The sequence below is a fragment of the Cygnus atratus genome, unplaced genomic scaffold (genome assembly GCF_013377495.2).
Source record: "Cygnus atratus isolate AKBS03 ecotype Queensland, Australia unplaced genomic scaffold, CAtr_DNAZoo_HiC_assembly HiC_scaffold_149, whole genome shotgun sequence".
NCBI lineage: Eukaryota > Metazoa > Chordata > Aves > Anseriformes > Anatidae > Cygnus > Cygnus atratus.
Window position 1 is genome coordinate 9,438 of NW_026109742.1, and position 22,091 is coordinate 31,528.

Consider the following 22,091-nt stretch of genomic DNA (forward strand, 5'->3'; position numbering starts at 1 on the left):
TGCTTTGCACACACCCAAGTAGACGACATCAGTTGCTCTTCCCCTATGCACCGAGGCTGTAACCCCATCGTAGAAGGCCACCAGATTTGCCAGGCAGTTGGAACTGCCCCAGGCCGCCACTGTTGCTCAAATATGATGGACAGTGGCTTAACAACGTTATCCACCAGCTCCCTCAGGACCCACGGATGCCTCTCATCTGGTCCCATGGACTTGTGCACCTTCAGGTTCCTTAGATGGTCTCGCACATGATCTTCTCCTACAGTGGGCGGCTCTTCATCCTCCCAGACCCTGCCTTTGCCTTCTGCAACTTGGGCTGTGTGGCTAGAGCACTAAGGGCCAATGTAACAGGCAATCTGAACTAGGGAGGGGAGAAGTAGCCAGCAGTTCTGCTCCTTGATGAAGTCACAGAATCACAGAATCACAGAACTGAAGGGGTTGGAAGGGACCTCGAAAGACCATCGGGTCCAACCCCCCCGCCAAAGCAGGTTCCTTAGAGCAGGCTGCCCAGGTAGGCCTCCAGACGGGCCTTGAATATCTCCAGAGAAGGAGACTCCACAACCTCCCTGGGCAGCCTGGTCCAGTGCTCCGTCACCCTCACTGCGAAGAAGTTCTTTTGCATGTTGGTGTGGAACTTCCTGTGCTCTATCTTGTGGCCATTGCCCCTTGTCCTGTCCCCACAAACCACTGAAAAGAGGTTGGCCAAATCCCTCTGTCTCCCACACCTCAGGTATTTATACACTTTGATGAGATCCCCTCTCAGTCTTCTTTTCTCCAGGCTGAACAGACCCAGGTCTCTCAGCCTTTCTTCATAGGGAAGATGCTCCAGGCCCCGTATCATCTTTGTGGCCCTCTGCTGGACTCTTTCCAGGAGATCCCTGTCTTTTTTGTACCGGGGAGCCCAGAACTGGACACAGTACTCCAGGCGAGGCCTGACCAGGGCAGAGTAGAGGGGGAGGATCACCTCCCATGACCTGCTGGCCACGCTCCTTTAAATGCATGCCAGAATCCCATTGGCCCTCTTGGCCACGAGGGCACACTGCTGGCCCATGGTCAACCTGTTGTCCACTAGGACCCCCAGGTCCTTCTCAGAGCTCCTCTCCAGAAGGTCGTCCCCCAGCCTGTACTGATACATCCGGTTGTTCCTTCCCAGGTGCAGGACGCTACGCTTGCTCTTATTAAACCTCATTTGGTCTCTTCCTGCCCATCTTTCTAGCTTGTCCAGGTCTCGCTAAATGGCAACACAGCCTTCTGGTGTCTCAGCCACTCCTCCCAGCTTTGTGTCATCGGCGTACTTGCTGAGGGCAGACACTATTCCCTCATCAAGGTCGTCAATGAAGATGTTGAACGAGACCAGACCCAGCACCGACCCCTGGGGAACACCGCTAGTCACAGGTCTCCAGCCGGACTCTGTGCCGCCGATCACCACCCTCTGAGCTCGGCCAGTCAGCCAGTTCTCAACCCACCTTACTGTCCACTCCTCTATCCCACACTTCCTCACCTTCGCTGTCAGGATGTCATGGGAGACAGAATTGAAAGCCTTGCTGAAGTCAAGGTAGATGACATCCACTGCTCTCCCCCCATCTACCAGCTGGTGATGCCATCATAGAAGGCAACGAGGTTGGTCGAGCACGACTTCCCCTTGGTGAATCCATGCTGACTACTCCTCATAACATTCTTCTCTTCCAATTGCTTGGAGATGGCATCCAGAACAAACTGTTCCAACACCTTTCCAGGGACAGAGGTGAGACTGACTGGCGTGTAGTTTCCCAGATCCTCCTTCTTGCCCTTCTTAAGACTGGAGTGACATTGGCTATCCTCCAGTCTTCAGGCACCTCTCCTGTTCTCCAGGACCTTTCAAAGATGATAGAGAGCGGTTCGGCGATCACCTCTGCCAACTCCCTTAGCACACGTGGATGCATCCCATCGGGACCCATGGATTTGTGTGCGTTGAGCCCACCCAGGCCCTCCCGAAGCACTCTCTCGTCAACCAGGGGGGAGCCCTCCATTTCCCAGACCCTTTATCCTCCCGCCAGGGTCGAGGAGTCCCAGGGGGGAGTCCTTGAAGCAAAGACTGAAGCAAAGAAAGCATTCAGTATCTCCACCTTCTCGGCGTCTCCCGTTACCAGGACACCCACCTCGTTCAGCAAGGGACCCACATTATCCCTAGTCTTCCTTTTACTGTTTACATACTTAAAAAACCCCTTCTTATTATCTTTTATCTCTTTTGCAAGCCTCATCTCTAGGTGGGCTTTAGCCTTCTTTGTCGCGTCAAGTGTTGCAGCTGGGCTAAGGAAGGGGCTGGACCAGGTCTAGGAAGCCTGGCGTTTACCAGGCGTCGAGGACAATGTTGAGACCCTTCTTGCAGGGCTCTTTCTCCTTAGACCAAGCTCCCCCAGAAGGTCTGCTCGTGCCAGTGCTCACACAAAGGCGAGCGGTGGGAGCAGTCCCCCTCTCTCATGGGAATTCTCCACACAGCCATGGCATGGGCTTGGCCTTTGACACTCTCCCATAAAGCATCCCCTGCGGAAGGGAGGCCTTCAGTCCCACAAGGAGACAAGTCAAATTGTTGACGGGAAACAGAGCCTGGCCTTTTTTGGGTTCCCACCCAGGCCTCTCACTGTGTCTTTTGGTTGCCTGACATGTTTTCAGACCTTCAGGTTTTCAGTCCTATTTCCCAGAGGACTCCGCTTACCCTCTTGCCTCCTTGAGGCCTCTCTGATTGCCTTGTCCATCCCTGGGCCCTCCTTGGGCCTTTTGGGACAGCTGAGGGGAGCTGTTTGCCTTTTGGTGACCCCAAGGCCCTCCACTGCTCTTTGCATGTCTCCTAGGGCCCTGCGCTTGACCACAGCTCTAGATGTGCCCTTTGGTGCTGCCCAGAGGCCTCCGTCTGCCTTTCACTGCCTACCGTGAGACCTCTGGATGCTTCCAAGTGCCAGCTATGGCCCTCTGTGGGCCTTTGGGTGCCACCCAGAGCCCTCCCTTTGCCATTCTGTATGGCCCTGGGAGCCCCGCTTAGCCTCTTTTCCCCTCAAGACTGCCTGCAGGGGCAGGAGCTGCGTACAGGCAGGGGAAAGGCCTGGCAGGTCAGGGCAGTAGCCCCAGATGTAGCAGCAGCCAGAACCATGGCAGCAAGCCTATCTTGCAGAGCAGGCAAAAAAGGAACGGACGAGAAAAAAGAAGGAACAAGGGGTGGAAAGGGGTCCCAATAAGAGGGAGAGGTAGAAAGTGAGCACAGCAGGAGCCAGCAGCCCGGCTCCTGCCCTGTTGCTTGCAGGCAACAGACGCAGGAACAGGTAACAGAAAGGAAAGAGAGGAAGAAAGTTGGTGGAAATGGAGAAAAGGTTGGAATTCAAAGCAGATGTGAGCGGCACAGCTGCAACCGGTGACCCAGCACCAACTGTGCCCTTTACGGGAGGAAGCCGGGGGGTGGCTTGGGCCTAGCGGGTGGCTTTGGGCCTGTCTGTGCGGCCGTCGGAGGGGGGTAGGCCTGGAGGCATGGGAGCTAGTCCCAGACAGTTCCAGCCAGCTCAGCAAGGGCTGCCTGTGGAGCCAGAGCTGAGAGCGACCAGAGGAGCCCCTGGTGCCGCTGCTCTCTCCTGTGTGACAACGGGTGCCAGTGGCTCGGGCAGCAGGCAGGAGGAGAAATGTGAGGACACGTGGGCCAGGCCAGGAGGGTACCCAGAGGGAGGCAGACACAGGAGGGGACAGCGAAGACACAGGAGGAGGCCTGTGGAAGGGGACGCTGCAGAAGTGAGGCCAGGGAAGGCACTCTGGGCAGGAGGCTCTCCATGGTGGCAGCGGTGCCTCTTGGGGACTGCGGCCATGAAAAAGCCACACCGGAGCAGAAGAAACAGGTAGGAGGGAAGAGGCAGCAGGACAGAGGAAAAAGCTAGGAGTGGTAGCGAGAAACCCTTGCGCACTGCTGCAAAGCCTCCTGCATTGCCTGTCGCCTCACAGGAGGGATGGGGAGAGCCCAAAGGAGACGTATGGCAGAAGGGAGGGCCAAGGGGAGTGGGAAGCCCAGCAGCTGCAGGCAGCAGCCAGGTTCCACAGGCCTTTTGCCAGAGAAAATCAGGGCAACAGGCGAAGACACGACCTGCCGCCAAAACTGTCTCACAGAGCTGCTGAAGGCTCCATCACTGAACATTCAGCCAAGAAGCAAGCATTTCTGGTGTGGAAAATCTGCACATTTCTCACCAGTTAGCAAGGATGACAGCTTTCCTTTCAAGAATGCCAGAAGAGTTGAGGTGGGAAGGGGCTGGTGGAAACAACCTAGTCCAGGCGCCCTGCTCAAAGCAGGCTCAGCTGGAGTGGCTTGCCCACCAGTGTGACCAGAAGGGCCTGCAGGTAGCCATGGCGTAGATCATAGGTGGCGGCATGGCAACGCGATGATGCAACAATGCCTGAGCGCTCTATAAAGCCGCTCGCTGGGACACCGCCTGGGACAGTTGCAGCTGTCTGCCTCTGGAGTGAGAGGTGCTAGCAGAGGGTCGCAGCTCCCACAGAGCTCTTGGAAGGAGCCATGGAGCAGCATCTCACTGCTGGTTTCCAAAACCAAGACATACTGCTGTGCATAGCTGGCAAGAGCAGACAGGTGAGCACTGTGCCGGAGGAGAGGGCTCAGAGCAGGAGCCCGGGGCGTGCGGGACTGCTCTGAGGCCAGAGGATGCTCCCAGGAAGCTGGGAGGGATCTAAACCTGGTCAGGCCGCAGAAGGCTTGCAGGCAGCCGTGCCTCTCTCTGCCCATCCCGGCGTATTGCTAGCAAGTGGGAAGAGAGCTGCAAGGGGGTGCGGGGGTGGGCTGCAGAAGGGATTGGAGTGCCTGAGTGTCTGAGTGTCCCTGTCTTTCTAGCTCCAGCACAGATGGCAACTTGGAGAAAGAGGCAGTGGGCTGCTGGACCTCCCACTCGGAGTCAAAATCCCTCTAGTGCCTGGCACCAAGCCTGTCTTCTGCAGGACAAAGCTGGGGGAAAAGGTAAGAGAAGGAGGAAGGGGTGGAAGGGGTGGAAAAGGTCTCTTCTGTCACGGGCTCCCTCCCCATCATTCCAAGAAGGCCCTGTGGCCACCTGCTCTATGGTGGGAGTTACAGCACTTTGGTCCAACCGGGTGGAGGAGTCAGGGCTGGATGCTCCCGGCTCCGCAGCACAGAGACAAAGGAGGAGTCGCCTACAGCAGTGGCCTGCACTGGCCAGAGGTCAGGAGAGGGTGTTCCACAGCTGGCCTCTCCACAGGGACGTGCTTGCCAGTACCAGGGCCAGCCTGGCTTCTGGCACCAGGCAAGCGGGCAGCTGGGGCCCTGCCTGCAGCAGGTGGCAGCACGTCCAGGTACCAGGCCGAGGCGGCCTTCCAGCATGGCCAGAAACATTGAGTCTGGGGGTCTCTTAGGGGAGGGTGCAACCTTCTCCTGCTTTCCCTCTCAGATTTAGAAATTTAGAAAATCCCAGGCTTCTCTGCTTGGGAACTGCGTGCAGTGTCCTCCTCCTCTTCCTCCAGCTTGGGGGAGCACTGCTCCCAAGGCAGAGACTTCCTGGAGGCAGAGGAAGGAGGGAGGCAGGCTACCCGCCCCTTAGGCCTGCCTAACCCGGAGGAGGCCGTTTTCTGTGGATTTTCCATTGTTGACGTGTGAACCACCGGGCTTGAAGTTTTCCATCTGAAGGTTCACTTCTGGCATGGAAAGCTCTTGCATTTCTACCCAGTGGCCCAAGATGCCTACTTTGCTGGTGGGGTTTGGCCTTCTCTCCCCAGCCCAGGCCGGACCCTCAGCCTGGTGGGGGTGTTTTTGATGGCTTCAGAAGGAAGGTCCAGCCGGGAAGTAAGCCAGGAATCAGAAACCTATACCTCAGAGGTTGCAAAAGGCTAGCCCATGTGCATGAGGAGCTTGGAAGTGCCTTTGTCTCTCTGCTGCTTTCTCCTGCCCCATTCATACTGTGGAACACCTCTCTTCCAGCTTCACCAGCCTTCTGCTCAATTTCATCTGGGAGATCCATATTGCCGCCTACTGCGCACAGAGTACAACTGCCTGCACGACCCGCATCTGCAGGCCTACTACAATCGCAAAGACAACCTGCAGAACCTGAAGAGCAAGGGCTACGTCACCAGTGATGGCAAAGTAGGTTTGGACGTTGCGCTGACCAGCACAGGTCTCCTCTGGCAGAGGCCAGTGGGATGAGGTTTAACATGGCTAAGTGCCAGTTCCTGCACTTTGGCCACAACAACCCCATGCAGCGCTACAGGCTTGCAGCAGAGTGGCTCAAAAGCAGGATCTGGGGGTGCTGATTGATGCTCGCCTCAACATGAGCCAGCAGTGTGCCCAGGTGGCCAAGAAGGCCAACGGCATCCTGGCCTGTATCAGGAATAGTGTAGCCAGCAGGGCCAGGGAGGTGATCGTCCCCCCCTGTACTCTGCTCTGGTGAGGCTGCACCTCGAGTGCTGTGTTCAGTTTTGGGCCCCTCAGTACAAGAAGGACATCGAGGCCCTGGAACTTGTCCAGAGAAGGACTACGAAGCTGGTGAAGGGCCTGGAACAAAAGTCCTATGAGGAGCGGCTGAGGGAACTGGGATTGTTTAGTCAGGAGAAGAGGAGGCTCAGGGGAGACCTTATTGCCCTCTACAACTACCAGAAAGGAAATTGTGGGGAGCTGGGGGTCGGCCTCTTCTTGCAGGTGACTACGGATAGGACTAGAGGGAATGGCCTCAAATTGCGCCGGGGAGGTTTAGGTTGAAAATTAGGAGACATTTCTTCTCAGAAAGAGTAGTCAGGCATTGGAACGAGTTGCCCAGGGAAATGGTGGAGTCACTGTCCCTGGGGGTGTTTACGGAAAGCTTGGACCTGGTGCTTAGGGACATGGTTTAGGGGGTGACATTGGTAGTAGGGTGATGGTTGGACCAGATGATCTTGAAGGTCTTTTCCAACCCTAATGATTCTATGATTCCCAGCGCGCTTGCTGCAGCCGCTTGTTGCTGGTGGGGGGCACAGGGCTGTTGCGCTGCCTTCCAAGGGAGCAGACGTCACCCCAGCGCCCTGCTGGCAATGCCCACTCCTGCTCTTCTCAGGCTGCCTTGCGCTGCCCGTGCACTGAGGAGGCAGCCGGTGTGGGGTCTGGTGCAGAGCGAGGAGTCCACTCGGCCCTGGCTCAGAGGGAGGCAGCGTCCCCACCGCTAGGACGGGGAGGGGATGGAGAGGAGCTGCTCCCCTGCCACTGCGCAGCTACCTCGACAGTTCTTGGGAGCTTTCTGCCCTTGTCTCTCCATAGGTGGTCTGCACTCTGAAGGAGTTCAATGAGTACAGGCAGTATCTGACCACACTCAAGCTGGAGGCTGAGAAAACCAGGAGGAAAGAAGAGGTAGGCAAAGCTCAGCGTGTGGTAGACACACGTCAGCGGCACGGTACAGAAGGCTGGGGCTTTCCTTGATGGATCTGAGGGAGGCGGGGAATGCAGATGTCGGGGCTGTGCTGGGGGGCCAGGTGTTGTCGTGGGAAAAGGACGACCCTTTCCCGAGGGAAGCCCTTCTCTTCAGCCCTCGTTGCACGGCAGAAGCAGGGCGCTGGCACGGGCGGCATGAAGCCTCAGCACGCAGGGACGTGAGCCATTTCTGAGGCAAGAGTGAGCTAAAACCTGCTGTTCCCTTTCAGGAAAAGCTTCAGCAAGAGCTCTCCAAGTTAAAGAAACTTGACCCCAGCCTGACGGCAGGGATTGACAGTTCTTGCCAGAGCTCCTCCAGTAATGTGTACTTGGTCATGGGACAGAAAGCCAGCCTACTGGAGCCTAAAAAACCAGCTGGCCCGCCTTCCTGCAAAAGCAGAAGAAACCCTCTCCAATCTGGCCAGTACAGAAGGCTGAAAGCAGCTCCCTCCGGACTTGAGTTGGGCAGGGAAGATGCCAAGCTCCCTGGGAGCATCCATACTGTGACTGAGTCAGAGAGAAAGTCACCTGTCCCCGCAGACGGTGTATTCAAAGCTGCCTTGGAAGAACAGGCTGCTAGAGAAAGCCAGAGGATTGAAGAGGTGGCTCGGACTGTGGTGCGGCAAGTGTTTGAGAGGGTGCAGGCACTGGACCAGTCTGCCCGCGTCTTAAAGAGGGCTCCCCATAAGAGCCGAGAAAGACTGTGTGGAAGTGCCAAAAGCGCAGAGCCTTCAGAGACATCTCCTCTTGATAAAGAGCAGGAAATTGCACTGCTGGCTAAGAAGGTTGTGGCGAGTGTGATGAAGCTCTTTGAGAAGTTCTGGGAATCCGGCATGCCCAGTGCATCTGAGCCAAGGCCAGCAGCCAGGCAGAAGGAGCAGCCCGTCGCCAGGAGAGCCTTCCAAGTGGGGAAGTTGGAAGAAAAGAAATCGAGGGAAGCCTTTGAGGAAGAATCCTCGCAGGCTTCCCTTGACAAAGTCACCAGAGAAGCTGTTGGAAGTGTCTGCGACACTTTGGAATCCTTTGTAGCTTCCCGGTTTGAGCAAGACTTCAACTGCAAATATTCTGAAATCGTGGCGCTTCCCACTGTCAACCTCTCTAACAGGAAGCCACAGCCATCCCAGGTGTGTCTCTCAAGACAGGGCATGAGGGAAGGGCAGGGACTACCAAGAGCATCAGAAGAGCAGAGCCCAGAAGCAAGGCAGAGAGAAAAGTTGCCCATGATCCGACCAGCGCCAGACACTGCTGAGATCTCACGACTGAGTCACAGGATTGTGAGGGAGAGCATCCAAAAGGCTGTCTCCGAAGTTCAGCGGCTGCACACAGAACTGCAGGTCTATGCCAGAACCATTGTCCTTAGCGTGGTTGAAAAAGCGAAGGACAAGTTGGAGCGGGAAATGAAAGCAAAGGCCTTAGACACCACTTCAAACAGCAAAACGGTGGCAAGTGGGATGACGCGCTCTGTATCAGAGCAGAGCTCTCAGCCTGGGACTGCACGGAAGCTGGAGAAGAACTTGGGAAGGCGTGTCACCAAACAGCCTGTGCCAAGCAAAGGGAAGGAGAGCTGTCCCTTGGAGCACCTCCAAAGATCACCTGATCTCCTCCAAGCTGTCCAGCGAGGCTCTGAGCAAGGTGCCCCCACAGCAGGCTCTTCTGCCCCCCTAGGGGAATCCCACAGTCTGCGGAGGTCAGAGAGCACCACAGGCACCATCCCTTCCATGGGCCCGCAGTTTGTCAGGCAGCCCGTTCCTCCATCTGTTCCAAAGCACCCTGTCCAGAGAGGAGCGCGGTGCCTACGTGTGCGTGTCAAGCCTGTCCCATTCAAGCCTCAGTAGCCTGAGGCGGAAGCAGAGAATAAAGAGTTTACATCCAAGTGTTTGCTTGTGCCTACATTTATTCAAGCCAGGTGTACTGGGTCTGGCTGGGATGTTAACTTTCCCTGCAGCAGCCCATACAGTGCTGTGCTCTGCACTTGTAGCTAAAACAGCAGTGGTATCACACCAGTGTTGTGTCTGCTGCTGAGCAGTGCTGGCACAGCATCAGGACTCTCTCTAACCCTCCTAGGGGGTGGGCAAAAAATGTGAGAAAAGAAACATCACCAGGGCAGCTGACCTAAACCAACCAAAGGGATATTCCATACCATATGATGTCACACTTAGTAATAAAAGGTGGAAAAAGGAAGAAGAGGGGAGGGGTGGGCTCTCGTTGTGAAAACGTCTGTCCTCCTCCCGAACACTGGCTACGTGGATTGAGGCCCTGCTTCAAGGACGTGGTCACGCATCGCTCATTTGTGGGAAGTAGAGAGTAATTTCTTTCCTCTGCACTTCCACATGGCCTTTACTTGTTTTGTTTAGTTTTCCCTTTCCCCCCTCCCTTTTCTCCTTTCCCTTTTTTTTTCCCTTTAAATTGTTAATTGTTTAGTTAAATTGTTTAGTTAAATTGTTTAATTAATAGTAATCTTTCCTTAATAATTATTTCTTTTTTTTTCCTTTAATTAAATCATCCTTATCTCAACCCATGAGTTGTTCTTTCCTTTACTTCTTCCCCTCCTCATCTAATAGGGTTAGGAGTGAGAGAGCGGTTGTGGTGTTCAGCTGCCTAGCACGGTAAAACCACCACACCAGGCCATGCTGTGCTTGGGGATTTTCCCTACACTGTGTGGTGGTTTTACCCAGCTGGGCAGCTGAACTCCACCATGACCACTCTCTCACTCGCCCTCCTCAAACAGAAAGGGGGAGAAAATACGATAAAACGGGCTCAAGGGTTGAGGTAAGGACAAGGAGACCACTCAACAATTATCATCACGGGCAAAACAGACTCAGCATAGGGAGATTAATATAATTTATTACCTATTAAAACGGGCTAGAGCAGTGAGATACTAAAAGCAAACTAAAATCACCTTCCCCCTTCCACCCTCTTCTACATCCACCCTGCCCCCAAGTGGCTCAGGGGAACACGGAGTGGGGGCTACGGGATGAGGTTTAACAAGGCCAAGTGCCAGGTCTTGCACTTTGGCCACAATAACCCCATGCAGTGCTATAGGCTTGGGGCAGAGTGGCTAGAAGACAGTGAAGAGGAAAGGGACCTGGGAGCGTTGATCGATGCTCGGCTGAACATGAGCCGGCAGTGTGCTCAGGTGGCCAAGAAGGCCAATGGCATCCTGGCCTGTATTAGAAATAGTGTAGCCAGCAGGAGCAGGGAGGCGATCATCCCCCCTGTATTCAGCTTTGGTGAGGCCGCACCTCGAGTACTGTGTTGAGTTTTGGGACCCTCAGTACAAGAAGGACATTGAGGCTCTGGATCGTGTCCAGAGAAGGGCAACAAAACTCTTCTACACCCACCCTCCCCTCAAGTGGCTCAGGGGAACATGGAGTGGGGGCTGCAGTCAGTCCTTAACGCTTCACCTCCTACGCTCCTACATGGTCACTCTCTGCCCCTGCTCCAATGAGGGGTCCCTCCCACGGGATGCTGTCCTTCCTGAACTGATCCTGCGTGGGCTTCCCATAGGCTGCATCTTTTCAAGAACTGCTCCAATACAGATCCATACCACGGGGTCCACGAAGCAAGACGGGTGCCCCACGGGCAGCAGCTCCCGCAAGATCACCAGCTCCTGTGTGGGCTCCTCTCCACGGGCTGCAGCTCCAGCCTGGAGTCTGCACCAACTGGGGCTCTCTATAGGCCACAGCCTCCTTCAGGCCACATCCACCTGCTCCACTGTGGGCTCCTGCACGGGCTGCAGTGTGGAGATCTGCTCTGCCATGGTACACCCTGGGCTGCATGAGGAAAACCTGCTCCAACCTCCTCTCAAGCCTGTCCAGGTCCCTCTGGGTGGCATCCCCTCCCTCCAGCGTGTCGACCGCACCACACAGCTTGGTGTCATCAGCAAACGCGCTGAGGGTGCACTCCATCCCACTGTCCTTGTCAACGACAAAGATGTTAAACAGCACCGGTCCCAAAAACGACCCCTGAGGAGGGCCGCTCGTCACTGGTCTCCACCTGGATATCGAGCCGTTGACCGCAACTCTTTGAGTGTGACCAGCCAGCCAGTTCCTTACCCACCAAGTGGTCCATCCATCAAATCCATGTCTCTCCAATTTAGAGACAAGGATGTTGTACAGGACAGTATCAAATGCTTTGCACACACCCAAGTAGACGACATCAGTTGCTCTTCCCCTATGCACCGAGGCTGTAACCCCATCGTAGAAGGCCACCAGATTTGCCAGGCAGTTGGAACTGCCCCAGGCCGCCACTGTTGCTCAAATATGATGGACAGTGGCTTAACAACGTTATCCACCAGCTCCCTCAGGACCCACGGATGCCTCTCATCTGGTCCCATGGACTTGTGCACCTTCAGGTTCCTTAGATGGTCTCGCACATGATCTTCTCCTACAGTGGGCGGCTCTTCATCCTCCCAGACCCTGCCTTTGCCTTCTGCAACTTGGGCTGTGTGGCTAGAGCACTAAGGGCCAATGTAACAGGCAATCTGAACTAGGGAGGGGAGAAGTAGCCAGCAGTTCTGCTCCTTGATGAAGTCACAGAATCACAGAATCACAGAACTGAAGGGGTTGGAAGGGACCTCGAAAGACCATCGGGTCCAACCCCCCCGCCAAAGCAGGTTCCTTAGAGCAGGCTGCCCAGGTAGGCCTCCAGACGGGCCTTGAATATCTCCAGAGAAGGAGACTCCACAACCTCCCTGGGCAGCCTGGTCCAGTGCTCCGTCACCCTCACTGCGAAGAAGTTCTTTTGCATGTTGGTGTGGAACTTCCTGTGCTCTATCTTGTGGCCATTGCCCCTTGTCCTGTCCCCACAAACCACTGAAAAGAGGTTGGCCAAATCCCTCTGTCTCCCACACCTCAGGTATTTATACACTTTGATGAGATCCCCTCTCAGTCTTCTTTTCTCCAGGCTGAACAGACCCAGGTCTCTCAGCCTTTCTTCATAGGGAAGATGCTCCAGGCCCCGTATCATCTTTGTGGCCCTCCGCTGGACTCTTTCCAGGAGATCCCTGTCTTTTTTGTACCGGGGAGCCCAGAACTGGACACAGTACTCCAGGCGAGGCCTGACCAGGGCAGAGTAGAGGGGGAGGATCACCTCCCATGACCTGCTGGCCACGCTCCTTTAAATGCATGCCAGAATCCCATTGGCCCTCTTGGCCACGAGGGCACACTGCTGGCCCATGGTCAACCTGTTGTCCACTAGGACCCCCAGGTCCTTCTCAGAGCTCCTCTCCAGAAGGTCGTCCCCCAGCCTGTACTGATACGTCCGGTTGTTCCTTCCCAGGTGCAGGACGCTACGCTTGCTCTTATTAAACCTCATTTGGTTTCTTCCTGCCCATCTTTCTAGCTTGTCCAGGTCTCGCTAAATGGCAGCACAGCCTTCTGGCGTCTCAGCCACTCCTCCCAGCTTTGTGTCATCGGCGTACTTGCTGAGGGCAGACACTATTCCCTCATCAAGGTCGTCAATGAAGATGTTGAACGAGACCAGACCCAGCACCGACCCCTGGGGAACACCGCTAGTCACAGGTCTCCAGCCGGACTCTGTGCCGCCGATCACCACCCTCTGAGCTCGGCCAGTCAGCCAGTTCTCAACCCACCTTACTGTCCACTCCTCTATCCCACACTTCCTCACCTTCGCTGTCAGGATGTCATGGGAGACAGAATTGAAAGCCTTGCTGAAGTCAAGGTAGATGACATCCACTGCTCTCCCCCCATCTACCAGCTGGTGATGCCATCATAGAAGGCAACGAGGTTGGTCGAGCACGACTTCCCCTTGGTGAATCCATGCTGACTACTCCTCATAACATTCTTCTCTTCCAATTGCTTGGAGATGGCATCCAGAACAAACTGTTCCAACACCTTTCCAGGGACAGAGGTGAGACTGACTGGCGTGTAGTTTCCCAGATCCTCCTTCTTGCCCTTCTTAAGACTGGAGTGACATTGGCTATCCTCCAGTCTTCAGGCACCTCTCCTGTTCTCCAGGACCTTTCAAAGATGATAGAGAGCGGTTCGGCGATCACCTCTGCCAACTCCCTTAGCACACGTGGATGCATCCCATCGGGACCCATGGATTTGTGTGCGTTGAGCCCACCCAGGCCCTCCCGAAGCACTCTCTCGTCAACCAGGGGGGAGCCCTCCATTTCCCAGACCCTTTATCCTCCCGCCAGGGTCGAGGAGTCCCAGGGGGGAGTCCTTGAAGCAAAGACTGAAGCAAAGAAAGCATTCAGTATCTCCACCTTCTCGGCGTCTCCCGTTACCAGGACACCCACCTCGTTCAGCAAGGGACCCACATTATCCCTAGTCTTCCTTTTACTGTTTACATACTTAAAAAACCCCTTCTTATTATCTTTTATCTCTTTTGCAAGCCTCATCTCTAGGTGGGCTTTAGCCTTCTTTGTCGCGTCAAGTGTTGCAGCTGGGCTAAGGAAGGGGCTGGACCAGGTCTAGGAAGCCTGGCGTTTACCAGGCGTCGAGGACAATGTTGAGACCCTTCTTGCAGGGCTCTTTCTCCTTAGACCAAGCTCCCCCAGAAGGTCTGCTCGTGCCAGTGCTCACACAAAGGCGAGCGGTGGGAGCAGTCCCCCCCTCTCATGGGAATTCTCCACACAGCCATGGCATGGGCTTGGCCTTTGACACTCTCCCATAAAGCATCCCCTGCGGAAGGGAGGCCTTCAGTCCCACAAGGAGACAAGTCAAATTGTTGACGGGAAACAGAGCCTGGCCTTTTTTGGGTTCCCACCCAGGCCTCTCACTGTGTCTTTTGGTTGCCTGACATGTTTTCAGACCTTCAGGTTTTCAGTCCTATTTCCCAGAGGATTCCGCTTACCCTCTTGCCTCCTTGAGGCCTCTCTGATTGCCTTGTCCTTCCCTGGGCCCTCCTTGGGCCTTTTGGGACAGCTGAGGGGAGCTGTTTGCCTTTTGGTGACCCCAAGGCCCTCCACTGCTCTTTGCATGTCTCCTAGGGCCCTGCGCTTGACCACAGCTCTAGATGTGCCCTTTGGTGCTGCCCAGAGGCCTCCGTCTGCCTTTCACTGCCTACCGTGAGACCTCTGGATGCTTCCAAGTGCCAGCTATGGCCCTCTGTGGGCCTTTGGGTGCCACCCAGAGCCCTCCCTTTGCCATTCTGTATGGCCCTGGGAGCCCCGCTTAGCCTCTTTTCCCCTCAAGACTGCCTGCAGGGGCAGGAGCTGCGTACAGGCAGGGGAAAGGCCTGGCAGGTCAGGGCAGTAGCCCCAGATGTAGCAGCAGCCAGAACCATGGCAGCAAGCCTATCTTGCAGAGCAGGCAAAAAAGGAACGGACGAGAAAAAAGAAGGAACAAGGGGTGGAAAGGGGTCCCAATAAGAGGGAGAGGTAGAAAGTGAGCACAGCAGGAGCCAGCAGCCCGGCTCCTGCCCTGTTGCTTGCAGGCAACAGACGCAGGAACAGGTAACAGAAAGGAAAGAGAGGAAGAAAGTTGGTGGAAATGGAGAAAAGGTTGGAATTCAAAGCAGATGTGAGCGGCACAGCTGCAACCGGTGACCCAGCACCAACTGTGCCCTTTACGGGAGGAAGCCGAGGGGTGGCTTGGGCCTAGCGGGTGGCTTTGGGCCTGTCTGTGCGGCCGTCGGAGGGGGGTAGGCCTGGAGGCATGGGAGCTAGTCCCAGACAGTTCCAGCCAGCTCAGCAAGGGCTGCCTGTGGAGCCAGAGCTGAGAGCGACCAGAGGAGCCCCTGGTGCCGCTGCTCTCTCCTGTGTGACAACGGGTGCCAGTGGCTCGGGCAGCAGGCAGGAGGAGAAATGTGAGGACACGTGGGCCAGGCCAGGAGGGTACCCAGAGGGAGGCAGACACAGGAGGGGACAGCGAAGACACAGGAGGAGGCCTGTGGAAGGGGACGCTGCAGAAGTGAGGCCAGGGAAGGCACTCTGGGCAGGAGGCTCTCCATGGTGGCAGCGGTGCCTCTTGGGGACTGCGGCCATGAAAAAGCCACACCGGAGCAGAAGAAACAGGTAGGAGGGAAGAGGCAGCAGGACAGAGGAAAAAGCTAGGAGTGGTAGCGAGAAACCCTTGCGCACTGCTGCAAAGCCTCCTGCATTGCCTGTCGCCTCACAGGAGGGATGGGGAGAGCCCAAAGGAGACGTATGGCAGAAGGGAGGGCCAAGGGGAGTGGGAAGCCCAGCAGCTGCAGGCAGCAGCCAGGTTCCACAGGCCTTTTGCCAGAGAAAATCAGGGCAACAGGCGAAGACACGACCTGCCGCCAAAACTGTCTCACAGAGCTGCTGAAGGCTCCATCACTGAACATTCAGCCAAGAAGCAAGCATTTCTGGTGTGGAAAATCTGCACATTTCTCACCAGTTAGCAAGGATGACAGCTTTCCTTTCAAGAATGCCAGAAGAGTTGAGGTGGGAAGGGGCTGGTGGAAACAACCTAGTCCAGGCGCCCTGCTCAAAGCAGGCTCAGCTGGAGTGGCTTGCCCACCAGTGTGACCAGAAGGGCCTGCAGGTAGCCATGGCGTAGATCATAGGTGGCGGCATGGCAACGCGATGATGCAACAATGCCTGAGCGCTCTATAAAGCCGCTCGCTGGGACACCGCCTGGGACAGTTGCAGCTGTCTGCCTCTGGAGTGAGAGGTGCTAGCAGAGGGTCGCAGCTCCCACAGAGCTCTTGGAAGGAGCCATGGAGCAGCATCTCACTGCTGGTTTCCAAAACCAAGACATACTGCTGTGCATAGCTGGCAAGAGCAGACAGGTGAGCACTGTGCCCGAGGAGAGGGCTCAGAGCAGGAGCCCGGGGCGTGCGGGACTGCTCTGGGGCCAGAGGATGCTCCCAGGAAGCTGGGAGGGATCTAAACCTGGTCAGGCCGCAGAAGGCTTGCAGGCAGCCGTGCCTCTCTCTGCCCATCCCGGCGTATTGCTAGCAAGTGGGAAGAGAGCTGCAAGGGGGTGCGGGGGTGGGCTGCAGAAGGGATTGGAGTGCCTGAGTGTCTGAGTGTCCCTGTCTTTCTAGCTCCAGCACAGATGGCAACTTGGAGAAAGAGGCAGTGGGCTGCTGGACCTCCCACTCGGAGTCAAAATCCCTCTAGTGCCTGGCACCAAGCCTGTCTTCTGCAGGACAAAGCTGGGGGAAAAGGTAAGAGAAGGAGGAAGGGGTGGAAGGGGTGGAAAAGGTCTCTTCTGTCACGGGCTCCCTCCCCATCATTCCAAGAAGGCCCTGTGGCCACCTGCTCTATGGTGGGAGTTACAGCACTTTGGTCCAACCGGGTGGAGGAGTCAGGGCTGGATGCTCCCGGCTCCGCAGCACAGAGACAAAGGAGGAGTCGCCTACAGCAGTGGCCTGCACTGGCCAGAGGTCAGGAGAGGGTGTTCCACAGCTGGCCTCTCCACAGGGACGTGCTTGCCAGTACCAGGGCCAGCCTGGCTTCTGGCACCAGGCAAGCGGGCAGCTGGGGCCCTGCCTGCAGCAGGTGGCAGCACGTCCAGGTACCAGGCCGAGGCGGCCTTCCAGCATGGCCAGAAACATTGAGTCTGGGGGTCTCTTAGGGGAGGGTGCAACCTTCTCCTGCTTTCCCTCTCAGATTTAGAAATTTAGAAAATCCCAGGCTTCTCTGCTTGGGAACTGCGTGCAGTGTCCTCCTCCTCTTCCTCCAGCTTGGGGGAGCACTGCTCCCAAGGCAGAGACTTCCTGGAGGCAGAGGAAGGAGGGAGGCAGGCTACCCGCCCCTTAGGCCTGCCTAACCCGGAGGAGGCCGTTTTCTGTGGATTTTCCATTGTTGACGTGTGAACCACCGGGCTTGAAGTTTTCCATCTGAAGGTTCACTTCTGGCATGGAAAGCTCTTGCATTTCTACCCAGTGGCCCAAGATGCCTACTTTGCTGGTGGGGTTTGGCCTTCTCTCCCCAGCCCAGGCCGGACCCTCAGCCTGGTGGGGGTGTTTTTGATGGCTTCAGAAGGAAGGTCCAGCCGGGAAGTAAGCCAGGAATCAGAAACCTATACCTCAGAGGTTGCAAAAGGCTAGCCCATGTGCATGAGGAGCTTGGAAGTGCCTTTGTCTCTCTGCTGCTTTCTCCTGCCCCATTCATACTGTGGAACACCTCTCTTCCAGCTTCACCAGCCTTCTGCTCAATTTCATCTGGGAGATCCATATTGCCGCCTACTGCGCACAGAGTACAACTGCCTGCACGACCCGCATCTGCAGGCCTACTACAATCGCAAAGACAACCTGCAGAACCTGAAGAGCAAGGGCTACGTCACCAGTGATGGCAAAGTAGGTTTGGACGTTGCGCTGACCAGCACAGGTCTCCTCTGGCAGAGGCCAGTGGGATGAGGTTTAACATGGCTAAGTGCCAGTTCCTGCACTTTGGCCACAACAACCCCATGCAGCGCTACAGGCTTGCAGCAGAGTGGCTCAAAAGCAGGATCTGGGGGTGCTGATTGATGCTCGCCTCAACATGAGCCAGCAGTGTGCCCAGGTGGCCAAGAAGGCCAACGGCATCCTGGCCTGTATCAGGAATAGTGTAGCCAGCAGGGCCAGGGAGGTGATCGTCCCCCCCTGTACTCTGCTCTGGTGAGGCTGCACCTCGAGTGCTGTGTTCAGTTTTGGGCCCCTCAGTACAAGAAGGACATCGAGGCCCTGGAACTTGTCCAGAGAAGGACTACGAAGCTGGTGAAGGGCCTGGAACAAAAGTCCTATGAGGAGCGGCTGAGGGAACTGGGATTGTTTAGTCAGGAGAAGAGGAGGCTCAGGGGAGACCTTATTGCCCTCTACAACTACCAGAAAGGAAATTGTGGGGAGCTGGGGGTCGGCCTCTTCTTGCAGGTGACTACGGATAGGACTAGAGGGAATGGCCTCAAATTGCGCCGGGGAGGTTTAGGTTGAAAATTAGGAGACATTTCTTCTCAGAAAGAGTAGTCAGGCATTGGAACGAGTTGCCCAGGGAAATGGTGGAGTCACTGTCCCTGGGGGTGTTTACGGAAAGCTTGGACCTGGTGCTTAGGGACATGGTTTAGGGGGTGACATTGGTAGTAGGGTGATGGTTGGACCAGATGATCTTGAAGGTCTTTTCCAACCCTAATGATTCTATGATTCCCAGCGCGCTTGCTGCAGCCGCTTGTTGCTGGTGGGGGGCACAGGGCTGTTGCGCTGCCTTCCAAGGGAGCAGACGTCACCCCAGCGCCCTGCTGGCAATGCCCACTCCTGCTCTTCTCAGGCTGCCTTGCGCTGCCCGTGCACTGAGGAGGCAGCCGGTGTGGGGTCTGGTGCAGAGCGAGGAGTCCACTCGGCCCTGGCTCAGAGGGAGGCAGCGTCCCCACCGCTAGGACGGGGAGGGGATGGAGAGGAGCTGCTCCCCTGCCACTGCGCAGCTACCTCGACAGTTCTTGGGAGCTTTCTGCCCTTGTCTCTCCATAGGTGGTCTGCACTCTGAAGGAGTTCAATGAGTACAGGCAGTATCTGACCACACTCAAGCTGGAGGCTGAGAAAACCAGGAGGAAAGAAGAGGTAGGCAAAGCTCAGCGTGTGGTAGACACACGTCAGCGGCACGGTACAGAAGGCTGGGGCTTTCCTTGATGGATCTGAGGGAGGCGGGGAATGCAGATGTCGGGGCTGTGCTGGGGGGCCAGGTGTTGTCGTGGGAAAAGGACGACCCTTTCCCGAGGGAAGCCCTTCTCTTCAGCCCTCGTTGCACGGCAGAAGCAGGGCGCTGGCACGGGCGGCATGAAGCCTCAGCACGCAGGGACGTGAGCCATTTCTGAGGCAAGAGTGAGCTAAAACCTGCTGTTCCCTTTCAGGAAAAGCTTCAGCAAGAGCTCTCCAAGTTAAAGAAACTTGACCCCAGCCTGACGGCAGGGATTGACAGTTCTTGCCAGAGCTCCTCCAGTAATGTGTACTTGGTCATGGGACAGAAAGCCAGCCTACTGGAGCCTAAAAAACCAGCTGGCCCGCCTTCCTGCAAAAGCAGAAGAAACCCTCTCCAATCTGGCCAGTACAGAAGGCTGAAAGCAGCTCCCTCCGGACTTGAGTTGGGCAGGGAAGATGCCAAGCTCCCTGGGAGCATCCATACTGTGACTGAGTCAGAGAGAAAGTCACCTGTCCCCGCAGACGGTGTATTCAAAGCTGCCTTGGAAGAACAGGCTGCTAGAGAAAGCCAGAGGATTGAAGAGGTGGCTCGGACTGTGGTGCGGCAAGTGTTTGAGAGGGTGCAGGCACTGGACCAGTCTGCCCGCGTCTTAAAGAGGGCTCCCCATAAGAGCCGAGAAAGACTGTGTGGAAGTGCCAAAAGCGCAGAGCCTTCAGAGACATCTCCTCTTGATAAAGAGCAGGAAATTGCACTGCTGGCTAAGAAGGTTGTGGCGAGTGTGATGAAGCTCTTTGAGAAGTTCTGGGAATCCGGCATGCCCAGTGCATCTGAGCCAAGGCCAGCAGCCAGGCAGAAGGAGCAGCCCGTCGCCAGGAGAGCCTTCCAAGTGGGGAAGTTGGAAGAAAAGAAATCGAGGGAAGCCTTTGAGGAAGAATCCTCGCAGGCTTCCCTTGACAAAGTCACCAGAGAAGCTGTTGGAAGTGTCTGCGACACTTTGGAATCCTTTGTAGCTTCCCGGTTTGAGCAAGACTTCAACTGCAAATATTCTGAAATCGTGGCGCTTCCCACTGTCAACCTCTCTAACAGGAAGCCACAGCCATCCCAGGTGTGTCTCTCAAGACAGGGCATGAGGGAAGGGCAGGGACTACCAAGAGCATCAGAAGAGCAGAGCCCAGAAGCAAGGCAGAGAGAAAAGTTGCCCATGATCCGACCAGCGCCAGACACTGCTGAGATCTCACGACTGAGTCACAGGATTGTGAGGGAGAGCATCCAAAAGGCTGTCTCCGAAGTTCAGCGGCTGCACACAGAACTGCAGGTCTATGCCAGAACCATTGTCCTTAGCGTGGTTGAAAAAGCGAAGGACAAGTTGGAGCGGGAAATGAAAGCAAAGGCCTTAGACACCACTTCAAACAGCAAAACGGTGGCAAGTGGGATGACGCGCTCTGTATCAGAGCAGAGCTCTCAGCCTGGGACTGCACGGAAGCTGGAGAAGAACTTGGGAAGGCGTGTCACCAAACAGCCTGTGCCAAGCAAAGGGAAGGAGAGCTGTCCCTTGGAGCACCTCCAAAGATCACCTGATCTCCTCCAAGCTGTCCAGCGAGGCTCTGAGCAAGGTGCCCCCACAGCAGGCTCTTCTGCCCCCCTAGGGGAATCCCACAGTCTGCGGAGGTCAGAGAGCACCACAGGCACCATCCCTTCCATGGGCCCGCAGTTTGTCAGGCAGCCCGTTCCTCCATCTGTTCCAAAGCACCCTGTCCAGAGAGGAGCGCGGTGCCTACGTGTGCGTGTCAAGCCTGTCCCATTCAAGCCTCAGTAGCCTGAGGCGGAAGCAGAGAATAAAGAGTTTACATCCAAGTGTTTGCTTGTGCCTACATTTATTCAAGCCAGGTGTACTGGGTCTGGCTGGGATGTTAACTTTCCCTGCAGCAGCCCATACAGTGCTGTGCTCTGCACTTGTAGCTAAAACAGCAGTGGTATCACACCAGTGTTGTGTCTGCTGCTGAGCAGTGCTGGCACAGCATCAGGACTCTCTCTAACCCTCCTAGGGGGTGGGCAAAAAATGTGAGAAAAGAAACATCACCAGGGCAGCTGACCTAAACCAACCAAAGGGATATTCCATACCATATGATGTCACACTTAGTAATAAAAGGTGGAAAAAGGAAGAAGAGGGGAGGGGTGGGCTCTCGTTGTGAAAACGTCTGTCCTCCTCCCGAACACTGGCTACGTGGATTGAGGCCCTGCTTCAAGGACGTGGTCAAGCATCGCTCATTTGTGGGAAGTAGAGAGTAATTTCTTTCCTCTGCACTTCCACATGGCCTTTACTTGTTTTGTTTAGTTTTCCCTTTCCCCCCTCCCTTTTCTCCTTTCCCTTTTTTTTTCCCTTTAAATTGTTAATTGTTTAGTTAAATTGTTTAGTTAAATTGTTTAATTAATAGTAATCTTTCCTTAATAATTATTTCTTTTTTTTTCCTTTAATTAAATCATCCTTATCTCAACCCATGAGTTGTTCTTTCCTTTACTTCTTCCCCTCCTCATCTAATAGGGTTAGGAGTGAGAGAGCGGTTGTGGTGTTCAGCTGCCTAGCACGGTAAAACCACCACACCAGGCCATGCTGTGCTTGGGGATTTTCCCTACACTGTGTGGTGGTTTTACCCAGCTGGGCAGCTGAACTCCACCATGACCACTCTCTCACTCGCCCTCCTCAAACAGAAAGGGGGAGAAAATACGATAAAACGGGCTCAAGGGTTGAGGTAAGGACAAGGAGACCACTCAACAATTATCATCACGGGCAAAACAGACTCAGCATAGGGAGATTAATATAATTTATTACCTATTAAAACGGGCTAGAGCAGTGAGATACTAAAAGCAAACTAAAATCACCTTCCCCCTTCCACCCTCTTCTACATCCACCCTGCCCCCAAGTGGCTCAGGGGAACACGGAGTGGGGGCTACGGGATGAGGTTTAACAAGGCCAAGTGCCAGGTCTTGCACTTTGGCCACAATAACCCCATGCAGTGCTATAGGCTTGGGGCAGAGTGGCTAGAAGACAGTGAAGAGGAAAGGGACCTGGGAGCGTTGATCGATGCTCGGCTGAACATGAGCCGGCAGTGTGCTCAGGTGGCCAAGAAGGCCAATGGC

The 22,091-nt window shown here is 55.5% G+C and overlaps 1 protein-coding gene across 1 annotated transcript; it reads left to right on the forward strand.

Annotated features, from left to right (window-relative positions):
• Positions 1-9,592: 9,592 nt before the first annotated feature.
• Positions 9,593-20,805, forward strand: FSIP2 (fibrous sheath interacting protein 2). Its single transcript, XM_050716657.1, has 5 exons — positions 9,593-13,273; positions 16,385-16,507; positions 17,480-17,641; positions 18,785-18,874; positions 19,165-20,805. The coding sequence occupies exons 1-5, from the start codon at positions 13,229-13,231 to the stop codon at positions 20,767-20,769; spliced, it is 2,025 nt and encodes a 674-aa protein (XP_050572614.1). The 5' UTR covers positions 9,593-13,228; the 3' UTR covers positions 20,770-20,805.
• The last annotated feature ends 1,286 nt before the right edge of the window (positions 20,806-22,091 follow it).